This window comes from Loxodonta africana, chromosome 13 (genome assembly GCF_030014295.1).
Source record: "Loxodonta africana isolate mLoxAfr1 chromosome 13, mLoxAfr1.hap2, whole genome shotgun sequence".
In the NCBI taxonomy this organism is placed as follows: domain Eukaryota; kingdom Metazoa; phylum Chordata; class Mammalia; order Proboscidea; family Elephantidae; genus Loxodonta; species Loxodonta africana.
Window position 1 is genome coordinate 42,708,422 of NC_087354.1, and position 15,294 is coordinate 42,723,715.

The window sequence follows — 15,294 nt, forward strand, 5'->3', positions numbered from 1 at the left end:
TGGGTGCCTAATTTTTTTTTTTTTTTAAATTGTACTTTAGAAGAAGGTTTACAGAGCAAATTAGTTTCTCATTAAACAATTAATACATACATTGTTTTGTGACATTGGTTGCCAGCCCCATGACATGTCAACACTCTCCCGTTCTCAGCCTTGAGTTCCGCGTTACCAGCTTTCCTGTCCCCTCCCACCTACTTGCCCTTGCCCCTGACCTGGTGTGCCCATTTAGTCTAGTTTTGTTTTATAGGTCTGTCTAATCTTTGGCTGAAGGGTGAACCTCAAGAGTGACTTCGGTACTGAGTTAAAAGGGTGTCCGGGGACCATACTCTTGGGGTTTCTCCAGTCTCTGTCAGAACAGTAAGTCTGGTCTTTGTGAGTCTGAATTTTGCTCTACATTTTTCTCCAGCTCTCTCTGGGATCCTCTATTGCGATCCCTGTCAGAGCAGTCGGTGGTGGTAGCCACGTACCATCAAGTTGTGCTGGACTCAGTCTGGCGGAGGCTGTGGTAGTTGTGGTTCTTAGTCCTTTGGTCTAATCTTTCCTTCATTCTCCCTTGCTCCAGACAGGGTGGGGTCAGTGGAGTATCTTAGATGGCCACCCACAAACTTGTAAGACCCTAGATGCTGCTCACCAAAGTAGGATGTAGAACATTTTCTTTATAAGCTATGTTATACCAATTGAGCTAGATGTACGTGTTAATAATTTTTGATAGAATGCTGACCATGGTGAACAGGAGAGACTGAAACAATTATTATTTACACCTAAAAACAGGTACACCTATTCTTCTGCCAATCCATTAGTGTGGAGGGGTTTAGTCAATCTAGTCAGGAGCTGAGCTTGGTTCGAATTTTACTGTTGTTATAGTTACTTTCAGCACACCACAGGTTTCAAATCCCTCTACTAGTACATTTTTACGGTCTTGTACTTAATATTAAGAATGAGAAGCCAAAGCGTTTTTTCTCAACTTTCCTGTTTCTTCTTTTAACCACTCCTGCATACCTACACCAAAAAGGGATCCCTCTCCATGATCTGGAAACCCTGGTGGCATAGTGGTTAAGTGCTATGGCTGCTAACCAAAAGGTTGGCAGTTCAAATCCAGCAGGCACTCCTTGAAAACTCTATGGAGCAGTTCTACTCTGTCCTATAGGGTTATTATGGGTAGGAAGTGACTCGACTGTAACAGGTTTTTGGTCTCTATGGTCTTACCCTTCCTCCAGCAGTAGAGAGCTTTTGTTTATTACTCAGTGTTAGGCTCATGGTCGGGACAGGTGAGAATCTTTGTCCTGGTCCAGCCTTAAGTCTTAGTTAGGCCCTGTGCTTCTCCTTTCTATGGCAGCCAAAGTCTACCTTTTATTTGTGGTTGGTCTTGTGTGGGAATTTTCTACTCCTCCCCAATTATAAAAGACCTCTTCTTGGTATTGGTGTAGGATCCTGGGGCCCAAAAATGGTTTCTGCACATATTTCAGAGATAAAGGGTTTTCTCTTTTCTCCTTCCTCCAGTAGCAACGGCTCTTTGTGTTCTGGAGGACAGAGAGAAGAGAAAACCCTTTATCTCTGAAACAAGTGTGAACTCTCCTTGTATATGGGGTCCCCAGATATTCCAAACTAAGATGCTAGCCCCTTCTTGGCCTAACAATCAGCTAAAACTTTAACTGATTTCTTTTTATCCACTTTTATAGCAACCATCTCTTTTTCTCATGCTCTGCCAAAGGTAAAAAAATTCATATGACCATACCCATCTCCTTGGCAAGTGGGGGCATTTAGGTTACTTGGTTGCTTTGCCAACTCAGGTCTCTGCTGAGGACAAATTATAATTTAGTAGATTATCGAGCTTCTTCTTGTTCTGAGGGTGGGACATTCTCTGCAAGCTCTTTACATCCTGAGCAGAAGCAGATTTCCCCTTCTACTTCACTTCACCTTCCTTTTCTATTTTTGTAAAGGCATTGCCATTCTTTCAGTCATCCAGATGAAACCCTGAAAGTATCTCTGACTTCTTCATCACGTCTAATATCCATTCAATTAATAAAACCTGAAGCAGATCAATCACTGACATCTCTTTCATAGGACCCTTGCTTTTCATTTCTCTAGTACACAATGGTCTGTTATACCAACACTGCTTCAACCAGTCTCCTCTCCTTCCTCTAATTAAAACCTAAACCATCAGACTGCCCTACTACAGCACTGCTTTGACTGCTTATAATGAAGACCAGTCTCAGTCTGGTCCTACTCCGCCTTTACAGACCACCTTCCCATAGGAACAGGCACTCTAACTGTTCTGACTGTATTTCCTGACTAGTCCATGTCCTCTTTCTAACACCAGGAAATCTTACCACTCAAGGCCTACTACAAAAGAAAGATTTTCCATGAAAAATCTTCTCTGAAATAGTATAAACTGAAAAGAACACATACTTTTGTGGTTACAAGGGGGGGAGGGAGGGAGGGTGGGAGAGGGGTTTTTTACTGATTAGTTAGTAGATAAGAACTACTTTAGGTGAAGGGAAGGACAATACTCTGTACATGGAAGGTCAGCTCAACTGGATTGGACCAAAAGCAAAGAAGTTTCCAGGATAAACTGAATGCTTCAAAGGTCAGCGGAGCAAGGGCGGGGGTTTGGGGACTATGGCTTAAGGGGACTTCTAAGTCAAGTGGCAAAATAATACTATTATGAAAACATTCTGCATCCCACTTTGAAATGTGGCGTCTGGGGTCTTAAATGCTAACAAGCGGCCATCTAAGATGGATCAATTGGTCTCAACCCACTTGGATCAAAGGAAAATGAAGAACACCAAGGTCACAGGATAACTATGAGCCCAAAAGACAGAAAGGGCCACAGGAACCAGAGACTTACATCATCCTGAGACCAGAAGAACTAGTTGGTGCCCGGCCACAACCGATGACTGCCCTGACAGGAGCACAACAGAGAACCCCTGAGGGAGCAGGAGATCAGTGGGATGCAGACCCCAAATTCTCATAAAAAGACCAGACTTAATGGTCTGACTGAGACTAGAGGAATCCTGGCAGTCATGGTCCCCAAACCTTCTGTTGGCCCAGGACAGGAACCATTCCTGAAGACAACTCATCAGGCATGGAACGGACTGGACAGTGGGTAGGAGAGAGATGCTGATGAAGAGTCAGCTACTTGTATCAGGTGGACACTTGAGACTGTGTTGGCATCTCCTGTCTGGAGGGTGGATGGGAGGATAGAGAGAGTTGGAAGCTGGCAAAATTGTCACGAAAGGAGAGACGGGAGGGGCTGACTCATTAGGGGGAGAGCAAGTGGGAGTATGGAGTAAGGTGTATATAAACTTATATGTGACAGACTGACTTGATTTGTAAACGTTCACTTGAAGCTCAATAAAAATTTAAAAAAAAAAACCTTCTCTGTTCACAAAGGTACAATTCTCTTTGGAATTTTATGCTGTTTCATTTGTACTATACAAATAGCACCTATTATGGACTAGTATTAAAGCTGTATACATTTCTTACCTTCCTGATTATAGTGTAAACTCCTGGAAGGCACAGGCCAGTTCTTATAGATTGTTATATTTCCCCTTTTAGCTTTTCCACATAAATATTTATCTTACGAAGATAGAACAGAAAGCAATCCACCCATCCTTAATGCATCCCTGACAAGGCCATTAAAAAAACTCACCAGCCCATGAAAACTGTCTCAAAAAAGAAAGACATACACACACTGTAACCATGATTATTATACTATCAAAGCATTTTCAAAAGATACTGAGGATTAGTTTAGGGACCTCCAAGTATAGCCAACCATTTATACTTTTAGATTTAGATTTAAAATGGTAATACCAACACAAATAAACTGAAGTGCCTTTGCTCAGTTCCATGTAAATATACCCCAAGATAGCTACAAAGTTTACTAAGGAAAATCACTGCCACTAGTAAGAAGAAATAAGCCTATCTATCTCACTGACTTGGTTTGTGCCTTTTTTGGTAATCATACTCAGGCATTCTGCCAAGATGCAACAGTTGATACGCTTCTAAATCATTTCCAATAAACAGGGAAGGGTATGATCACAGACTAACATATGAAGAAAAAAACAAACCTGCTGCCATCAAGTCAGTTCCGACTCATAGTGACCCTATAGGACAGAGCAGAACTGCTATCTAGCTACCTGTATATGTTCATATGCAGTACACCTAGTTGGTAGGATTTGGGGTGTATGCCGGTTATCAATTTATTGCCTCTCAGCTCAAAATTCAAACTTCACTGTCTGTTTTGTAAAAGTTAAGCTGTGCCCTTCAGATATTTTTGCTTTGCCAGCTGGCACAAGCTGTGAAGCTTTTATCAGTAGAGGGCACTGGAGCTACGTCATAGGAGGGAAGGGGTCTTGCTTGCTGGTACCACTGTTCTCTCAGCAGATTCCAGGTTCCAGCAGCTTCCCTCAACGCTCAGTCCTCCCTGGTTGGCGGCTTTCCCTAGCACTTTAGAGAGCTGATTCTGAACATGTTTCACCAGTACAGCGCTACAGCAACTTCTCTACCATCCAGTAAGCCATGGCTGAGCCTTCTCCAGCAAGGTCTGGATCTCAGCTCTCAGGGTAGAGGAGGAGGGTTCTTCCTTGGGCACTGTATCTCTGACTTAGGGGTAGTGGCTGCTCCTTCTATCTGTCATTCCTGTACAGGTAGTCCCCAACTTATGGCGTATTTGAGTTATGACAAACCACACTACGACTGTTTTCTTTTTTTGTACATCTTATCAATAGTAACATGTACTACATACAATGTTGCAGTGCATAATTTCCTAATATTATCATTCTCAGATGTAATGTTTCCAGTCCTCGAAGACAAAGATCAGATTTGTAAAGATACTGATAATAAAAGGCAATAATAATGAAAACTGAAAAAAAAAAAAAGTATTCAATTTATGTCAGAACTGACTTAAAATGGAGTAGTTGTCAGAACGGAATCCCATTGTAAATCAGGGACTATCTGTATTTCTTAGAGTTCTCTTTACTTACTACCAACCCCTTGTTACTCCAATCCCTTGTTATAGTTAATAATTCTTTATATTAAAGCTTTCCCTGTTCAAATTACTACGGGGTTTCTCCTGATTGGACCCTGATTGATTCAAGGTTGATTTTTTTTTTTCCTTTAATTGCTTTCACTGTTGTCTGAATTTTTCATAATAAGCATTTTTTTTTTTTTTTGCTAATAATCAGAAAAGGCAGTTTAATTTTATTTTAGAAAAACTGAAGAAAAAACATTACTTTTAGAAGTTATTCTTAAGAGGGCAGAAATGTATTTGTGAGATTATAATGATTAAAATCTGAAAGACATTCATTTGTGTAAGACTACAATTGTCCATTTTTCTTAGTATCAATGCCTTTTCAATGTAATCCAAAATTATGATTCTTGGTAATTTTAAGCTACAGAGCTGACTTACATTACTATTTCTTTTTCTCTTAGTTATGCTATACATTGGCCTCTACAAAAAGGTTACTGATTCTGAGGCTTCCTGACAGATGACTAGCTTCTCAAACACAGCCAGCCCTCCTTCATCTTCCTGTTTCAGCCCCCTTACCATGCTCCAGGATTATCAGCTGGGCTCCAGCTTGCGTATTTCCAACATCATTCTCAGCAATGCACTGATAGAATCCTTCATCTGATTTCACCAGACCCAAAACTTGAAGGTTATGTTCCTTCTGAGCAAGAAAAACATAAATATTATGATTTGATTGATGAATATTAGTTCAAAATTCTTAAACTGTTAATGATACAATACTGTTGTTGTTCCTGTTAGATGCCGTTGAGTCAGTTCCGACTCATAGCGACCCTGTGCACAACAGAATGGAACACTGCCCAGTCCTGCGCCATCCTTACAATCGTTGTTATGCTTGAGCCCACTGTTGCAGCCACTGTGTCAATCCACCTCATTGAGGGTCTTCCTCTTTTCCGCTGACCCTGTACTCTGCCAAGCACGATGTCCTTCTGCAGGGACTGATCCCTCCTGACAACAAGTCCAAAAGTATCTAAGACGCAGTGTCACCATCCTTGCTTCAATATTATACAATACTAAATAGCTTTAATAAAAGAAAAAAAAATAGCATACTAATAGTAAAATTGTTGATTTAACCAGAACAGGTTGTTATTCAGTTAATGCTAAATACTTTAGAACTACTTTTAGTCATTTACGAGATTATGCATTTCAAAAATAGGAAACAGATTTCTACTAAAGAATGAATTACTTATACGGCAAACTTGTAACGAGACATTACGTCTTTAACAGCCATAATTGCTTCTGATCAGTGCTATGAATGTCATGCATGCATTTTAAGGTATGTCATTAATCCTTCCTACTAAAAGCTGGGTAATTCTATTACTAGGATATCAGATGATGACGATGATGGTGATAGTAGCTAAGCATTTACTATATAAAAAGCAGAAAGCAATTATGGCTGAGTACACTTAAATATATTTAACATTATTTACTTTTTAAAAGAATCTTTATAATCTATATTGTTACACCAATTGTCCAACACTGGGTAATATTTATTTAGAAGGGTTTTTAGTGGGTTAGGCATCAGTAGGAGCCCTGATGGCTCAGCTGCCAACCAAAAGGTCAGCAATTCGAATCCACCAGCTGCTCCTTGAAAACCCTATGGGGCAGTCCTACTCTGCCCTATAGGGTCACTATGAGTTGGAATCAACTCGAAAGCAGTGGGTTTGGTTTTTTGGTTTTATGCACCAGTATATGTTTTTTTTTTTTTTTTACCAGGAGGGATCAGTCCCTGGAGAAGGACATCCATCACACTTGGTAAAGCAGAGGGCCAGTGAAAGAGAGAAAGACCCTCAGCAAGATGGACTGACACAGTGGAGGCTCAAGCATAGTAACGATTGTGAAGATGGTGCAGGACCAGGGAGTGTTTCGCCCTGTTGTACAAACAGTCGCTATGAGTCAGAACTGACTCGACAACACCTAACAACAACATACGATTTTTAGTTAAGTGTCGTATAACATTTATCATTTTTCTAAGTGTTTATTATCTCAGTTGCATTACTAGCCTGATATATTTTTCCAAAGGACCAGCAGAACATGCTTCAAGGGACAGCTTTCTGCACCTTGAACAGAAACCTAAAAATCACAATTGGTCACATATATAAACACACAAAATCATTATTCAGAAAATGGTGGCTGCTGTGGTGTAGTGGTTAGATGCCACGGCTGCTAACCAAAAGGTCGGCTGCTAACCAAAAGGTCGGCAGTTCAAATCCGCCAGGCGCTCCTTGGAAACTCTACGGGGCAGTTCTACTCTGTCCTACAGGGTCATTATGAGTCAGAATCGACTAGATGGCAGTGGGTTTGATTTTGGTTTTTGGTATTTGAGTAAGAGTACCAATGTGTCTGAGTAAGAGTACTAGACTGTTGGTCAGGAGATCTGGGCTTTAGCTGAGTTCAGCCACGGATCTGCTATGTGGTCTTACATAAGCTACTGACATATTTCTGGGCTCAGCTTTCAAATCAGTTAATGAAGAGGTTACATTCTACATGAATTTTTCTACCTTCATTTGCAGAACATAAACTGGCATATGCAAGATCATTGATCTCTTAATGATTATACTTAAAGACATTTAAAAGTTTCAGAGATAAAATGTCCTTTGAAAAATACTTACTACAATCTTAAAGTAATCACTTGGAATAACCATATCACCATTCTTGACCCACTTCACAGTGGGAGTTGGTTTCCCAGTCACTTCACATTCAAATACAATATCCATAGATTCATGGGCATATATATTAGCAGGTTGCTTCAGGAATTCAGGTTGGGCTTTAAAATAAAAAGAAATTAAGATATTTATCAGAATAAAAATAGGTAGTTATATGTTACTTCCACCAATTTTTTAAATCATAAAGTTCACAGATTTTGACTTATTATTTGATACGTTCACATATTTGGCATATACTATAAAAACTAGAATTTAGGTACAAAATATCTTAAAAAATCAGTTTTCTGGTGTAATTAACTGAAAGAATAATTACAAAGATAATTTCTGAGTTTCCCTAGCACCTTGTATAGAAATAATTACTAAGCCAACTATGTTGAAGAAATTGAAAATATGAATATGCCGAGCTGTCTAAAAATGAATATTAAAGAACACTTTAAGATTTATACCATTTTGGAAAAGCCATAATTAAAATTCAAAGAGTTGAGAAGATGGATAATCTTCCTTTTCAGTCAGCTTGATGAGTGAGAAAAAATGTATGCAATATAAATGTCACAGAGGCCGAAAACAGTTCACTCCTGCAACACACTCCCATTAGTAACGTCCCTCGTTACATGAAATAGTTTTCAAGGGTGGAAGAGTAAGTGACATCTTTAGAAAAAGCGTCTAAGTATTTGAAAAAGCCTCTCCGAATATTTCAGTATTTCCCTTACCTCTAGCCCCAGAGTTGTAAATCACTGACATAAATAACGGATTCATACGATTCTGAATTAAAAGGGTCAACGAAGACCACCTAGTTGAACTTCCTACTTTAATGGTATAATTTCCTATACAACACCCTTGACAAGCAGTCTTCCTGACCCCTGCCTGAAATTTTCAAGTAACAAGGAAGCAGCAAGCTCTATCATAGGCTATTTCTGTTAAATAACAACAATGGCAGTAACAATAACCCTATTGTTGAGCTAAAATGTATGCTGGGACTTTAATTGGAATTGTGTTGAATTTGGGGCAACCTGGCATCTTAACAATATTGAGTCTTCCTTTCTATTTATTTAAACTTTTTTTCTCTCATCAATGTTTCATATTTTTAGGATACAAAAATCTTACTCATATTTTGCTAGGTTTAGCTCTAAGTATTTCAAGTACTTAAAAATTTTTTGTAAATTTCCAATTGCTCATTGCTAGTATACAGATATGAAATTGATTTATGTATACTGATCTTATAGCTTGTGATCCTGTTAAACTCATTTGCTAGTTCTAGTAGATTTTGTGTAGACTCTCTGGGATTACATACACAGACAACTACATCTGTGAGTAGAGTCAGTATTACATCTTCGTTTCCAATCGACTTTCCTTTTTTCATTTTCTTGCCTTATTGCACTGGCTAGGGCAGGCCCTGCGAAGAAGTCCAGACTAGCTTCGTAACTTGGGTAAATGAAGACTAAGAGCACAGAGCTCTAGGCAAACAGTAGGAGACAAGGAGGGAAAGAATGTATAATCTTAAGAAACAACATACTCACAGTGATGGAGAATACAGAAAACATAAATTTGTGCAACAAGATGCAATCAGAGAAATTACTAATAGTGAATTTGACTATCCTTTTAAACGCTGATTAGCCATTTGTATTTCTGAATTTTCTATGCATGTACTGTGTCCATTTTTTTCAACACGAGTGTTCACAACTTTCTATCCACTGCTAAGAATTCCTCACATAGTAAGTCTGCCAGTTATCAATTTCTGGCCTCTCAGTTCCAAATCCACCCTTTTTTGCAATAATGAATGTGAACCGTTGCCAGCTGGTAGAATGTGAGATTTGTCAGTAAAGGATACTAGAGAGACACTACAAAGCGCAGCTCATCTTTCAGGTTGGGTGTGCTCTTCTTCTTGCCCCTATGGTGTGGCTGCTAGAGTGTATGTGGGGGTGGGGTGGACCTAGAGATCTTCAACCTCCTCCAAGTTTCTCCACTCAGTCTCTGGTTAAGTTTCTGCAGCACTCCAACAGGTGGTTTTCTGCATACTGGCTCCAACCCACAGCATCCCAATGGACAGCTTCAGCACACCAGCTGTGACTCATGGCAGCCCAGTGGAAAACTTCCTGTGCATCATCCATTCAGGCCCATGGCACCCCAGCAGGTGGCTTTCTGCACACTAGCTCAAGCCTGTAGCATTCTAGTGGGTGATTTCCTGTGGATCAGTTTTGGGGCATGGTTGCAGCCTTTGACAGCAGCTATATTTTCTCCAGCAAGGTCTGAATCTCAGCCTTGACTGGTCAAGCCCTCTTCCAAGTTTGCTGCTTCCTTCACTTCTCGCCCTCAGCCCTAGAGGTAGTAACTGATTCCTATATTTTCTATTTCTGTTCTTCAGAGTCCTATTTTAACTGTTTTAGTAGTTAAACACCTCTGACTAGTTAAACCCAGAAAACCCAGTGCCATCAAGTCGATTCCAACTCATAGCGACCCTACAGGACAGGGTAGAAGAGTCTGACTAGTTAATACTTCTTTATATTAAATTTTCCCTGTTTAAATTACTGGTGTGGTTTCTGGCTCCAGACTGGACTTTGACTAATAAAGTAAGCTATTAACTTTTTTTTATTAACTCCAGGTCATAGACACTGCCAATATTTCTTCTTTGTTTTTTCTTTTGTCTTTTAACTTAAGGCACCTCTCCCGTTGTACCAAAGTTTTACATTTTTATGTGGTAATATTTATCAGTCCCCTCCTTTTCGGCGTCTGCATTTTATTATTCTTACTTGAAGGTTTTCTCTGCTTCCATACTATAAAAATATTCATTTGCATTTTCTTATTGTATTTCTATGAAACAATCTGGAATTCACTGATATAAATATCTACCTTTATATTTTTCTAAATGGCAAGCCCAGTTGTCCCAAAAGAATAACTGATTTGAAATGTCAGTTGTAATATTAAAATTTTATGTACTCTTGGGTCTATTTCTGGGTCTCACTGATCTGTCTGTTCCTGGGCCAGAATCACACACTTCATTATTGTAACTATACAATATTTTTATTATTAGGTACAGCAGGATTCTCCTTTTACTCCTTTATTTCCTTCTAATTTTCCTAACATGTTTGTTTAGGTTTTTTTCCCCAGATAAAATTTAGACTTATTTTTAAAGTGTCCCTGTTCCTTTTCAAAGCAAACAAACAAGAACAGCTTGGAGTTTTCGTTCAAATTACATTTTAGATGTAGGTAAAATGAAAATATTTGCAATCCTGCAATTTTTTATTCGAGAACCAGATATGTGAGTTTACTTCAATATTCTTCAATAATGATTTACTGCAAGATAGTTGTAACAACTGGGAGTCAAGACCTACACTTACGTTCTGGTCCTACCACTGGGTATTTTACTGAACACGAGTTTCAAATCCATAGGTTTCAGTTTGCTCCTGTACTAAATAAGGGAACTCAACTAGACTATTCCTAAGTATACTAAGATAACCAACTCTGATTTTATACAGTTTATATCTTCAATGTATGGTAATTAATAACTAACATTTTTGAGTGCTTTTCACTTATTGAAGCCCTGGAGGCACCGTGGATAAAAGCATGTCTGCTAACCAAAAGGTCAGCAGTTCAAATCCACCAGCCACTCCTTGAAAACCCTATGGGGCAGTTCTACTCTGTCCTATAAGGTCGCTATGAGTTGGAAGCGACTTCACAGCAATGGGTTTTTTCCACTTATTTAGTTCTCACAACAACCCTATTATTTAGGTACTATTATTATTTCCATTTACAAATGAGGACATTAGGACAAGGAAAGGCTAAGTAAATTTCACACAGTCATAAAGCCTTAGTCAGTGAGATCTAGATTTTAAACCTAGGCACTCTGGCTCCAAACCTTACATTCTCTTTCTCTATCTTTTTAAAGTTCTTATTTTATAGACTTAAGGAGAATAGAATAATAAAGCCCCAAATACCTGTCACCAGCTTCAACAACTTTCAACTTACGGCCAATAATGTTTCATCTACACTCCAACCCACCCTGGCTTGTCCCCAGTCATTTTGAAGCAAATTCTAGCTATCATGTTATTTCTTACATAAATACCTAAGTATGTATCTCTACAAGACAACAAATCTTATTCCCAAACATAACCACAATACCATCATCAGGATACCCACTCACCCACCCAAATCAACAAGAATTCCTTAAAATCATCAATTATGCAGTCAGTATTCAGGAGCCCTGGTGGTATAGTGGTTACAGCAGTTGGCTGCCAACTGAAGGGTCTCTAGTTCAAACCTCCCAGCCCCTTTTATGGGAGAAAGATATGGCAGTTTGCTTCTATAAAGACTTACTGCCTTGGAAACCCTGTGGGGCAGTTCTACTCTGTCCTGTAGGGTCGGTATGAGTAGGAATCGACTCAACAGCAACGGGGTATTCATATTTTATTAACTGGTCTATGTTTTCAAAATTTAGTTATTTTATTTGAATCAGGCAAACAAGACACATACACTGGTATTAATTTGTTTCTTAAGTTTTTTTTAATCTATGAGTTCCTCCATCAACTCTTATTTTGCTGTTTATTTATTGAAGAACCAAGCCATTTATCCTGTAAAGTTTCGTGCAGTCTGTCTTTTGCTGATGTTTAACATATTCTTCCCATAAATGGGTGGTGTTTAACATGTTCTTCCTATAAACTGGCAGTTAAATACAGAGGAGGTTTGATTTGAGTCAGGTTTTTCTTCTTTTTTTTTTTTGAAGACTAGGCAGTGCCATGTCCTTCCATCAGGAGGTTCCTATCGTGTAACTGTTTCTCTTTTTGTAATGTTAACAGCCCTTGATAATCATTGCTTATTAGGAGTTGCAAAATGGCAATACTCTTTTTTTTTTTTTTTTGCAAAATGATAATATTCTTATTCTATCACTCCTTCTACAGAGAGATACATCTTTCATCAATTATTTGGTTATTCTAGAGTATATAGTTCTCTACAAAAAGGGCAGGGAAAGTCCTTGATCCTTTTCCTTTACTTAGTCTTCAAAGTAATGAGCTGGTTGTCTCTCCCAAAGGGGGTCAACTGAGTATATGTGTATGTGGTTTTTATTTTTTTTTAAGTATTACTATGAACTCATGGATTAAAGTGCGTTTCATTTACTTCAACCCACTTACTATTCTTTTTATGCTCAAATTATCCCATCTTTGACGTGACCCTACTGGTCTTTAGCTTCTCCTGGTCACTGTTTTTAAGCTTTTTTCTTTTTCCTTTTTTTTTGGTAGACAAAGCTGCAAAAAAATGTACTCTTTTAAAGAAAAAATTCATCATCTTTTCACAGAGATGTTTCCAATTAAAATCAGGACTACAGGTTTTAGCTGAACCTTATTATTTTTCCATCTGTATCTCCCCTTCTCTCAAGCCAAAAATCTCTGTCCTCAAAGACACAAACATAATAACTTACTTATTTTATACCCAGTAGTCTCAGAATGGAGCCCTGATGGTACAGTAGTTAAGAGCTCAGGCTGCTAACCCAAAGGTGGGCAGTTCGAATCCATAGCCGCTCCTTGGAAACCCTATGAGGTAGTTCTACTCTGTCCAGTAGGGTCATTATGAGTTGGAAACGACTCGATGGCAACTGGATTTTTTTGTTTGTTTGTTTAGCCTCAGAAAAACAATACCAACATTTCTACCAACAATATAAGGAAAAACAGTTGAAAGATGTTTATACTTCTTTTTGCCCTGAAAGTATATTCCACTAGGTATGTGCAGTCCCCTTACTGTTTTAAATTCACCTGGAAGAGTAACTTTCTGTGTGGCTAGACTACCAACCGGATTGACATTCACTGTCATTGTTTAATTTTCCTTTCCATTTTCAGGAATTGCTTTGTGAGATTTTACAGTATGCTCAAGTCTAGCTTGTAACCGCTCTTCCCTACCCGTAGTCCCTATGAGTCGGAACTGACTTGACAGCAACACCTAACTTACCTCCACTCCTCTACTTTAGGATTACCTAGTAACACACTAAACAATTTTTTCTACCTTCAAACTCTACACCCGTAATCACTATGATACTATGTTTCCAGGCAACTGACATATTGTTGAATCTAAAGGACTGAGGCTCCCCTTAAGGCAGAATAAATAATTCTGGAAAACACAGCAAAATCCTCTTTAAAAAATTCAATTCAAATTAATGTAATTTTAGTATGTATTTTTAGTAAACAGACTTTCAAAGACTACTGGACAAAAAACATCAAAACAATGTTCATCATTTACTTGTCCCTTTCATGAATTATAAAATAATGCCTTTAAAATGTTCTCTGGATTTTAACTATTCTGTAGATAACATTCATACCAATTAAACACAATGTACGAGCAGATGTTTGTGGTTGGGAAGCTAAATTGATAACCAGAGAGCAAATGAGTCAATTACCATAAGAAAATAAGTGCTGTAATGGAAGATTATGCATTTCGTTACCAAAGAGATAATTAAGCTTCAAATCCTCTTTGACAGTTCCCTATCCCTTCTAATGCCATCATCATTACAAGAATAATTTTAATTGCTAAATGCATAAGAATTTAATACTAAAACATATTATACTTGCAAAATTTTTACTAGAAACATCACTTAATTCCATTACTGCTATATAATGCTGAAAATTGCCATTCAATTCAAACAGAAAATAATACAGGGCCAACACCAATGTTTTACGGTTACTTTATTACGCTATGATTTGGAGGGTTATAACAGTTTTCATTTACACTAGCTCTGAATTGTTGGAGTTTCCATTCTTTGATTTTGAAGGCTTATGCACTGAAAGTCTTAAAAGGCTCTTTAAGTAGAGAAATAAAGCACCTTTGTCCATTTTATGTTAAACCACACACTTGCAGCAGACTCTTTAATTCACAAAATTACATTTAAGTTCTTCATTAAAAAACCAAAAACAAAACACCAACAAATAAAAACCAAGCATTTAATAGCATGAAATCCCTTCAAGGATATTGTCTGACAGTTTAATCACAAATCTGCTGTATGTACTGGTTCAACTAACAAAGCAAAAATACATTAGAACCCTCCAACATTTCTTGAGAATGCTTCCTGTTCCAACAAAGGTGACTGCGTCAAATAGGTGAAATCTTAACAGTGAGAAACAGGTAAAATCTTAACAGTGAAGCAACATTTATGACAAAGTTGCCACACAACTTTGAAATAGTATTTCTATCCTTCCACTCCCACACCCCCAGCTCCAGTCTTACTGCCTCTCCTTAACCATCTTCCCACCTTAGCTAACAGGTACTCATCCTTCAGATCTCAATTAAAAGTATTTCCTTTGAGAAGCTTTCCCTGATTCACTGGTTCCCATTTCTCTTCCCCATTCTTATCCCATCACTGCCCTAATTTTCACAGAAACCTCAGCAGCTTAAACCTTAGAGGGTGCTCAATACATATTTGTTGAAGGAATAGTTACTTGAATTCTAAAAATCCCATTAATCAGCACTACCAGAGAATTAGATGTCCAGGATAGGAATTCTCCAAGGATTCCCACTTTCTCAAGGATTCAATGTTGTTTACCATTGTTTCTCCAACAGAGATTCATAAATCTATTTATTCTTGGGTGTCCTTGAGTTTTCTGCATGAGTTTTAAATTTTGTTTTAAA

General features: G+C 38.3%; 1 protein-coding gene across 7 annotated transcripts in view; it reads right to left on the minus strand.

Moving 5' to 3' along the window:
- The window catches only part of NEO1 (neogenin 1), a 218,501-nt gene that overhangs the window by 93,411 nt on the left and 109,796 nt on the right, over nucleotides 1–15,294 (minus strand). For 6 of the 7 annotated variants that reach the window (XM_064267292.1, XM_064267293.1, XM_064267290.1 and 3 more), the window contains exons 6-7: nucleotides 7,636–7,790; nucleotides 5,546–5,666 (exon numbers count right to left, since the gene is read on the minus strand). In XM_064267292.1, coding sequence (XP_064123362.1) covers nucleotides 5,546–5,666; nucleotides 7,636–7,790 — 276 coding nt within the window. The remainder of the gene's footprint in view (nucleotides 1–5,545; nucleotides 5,667–7,635; nucleotides 7,791–15,294) is intronic. The other variant, XM_064267288.1, reaches the window with a different exon arrangement.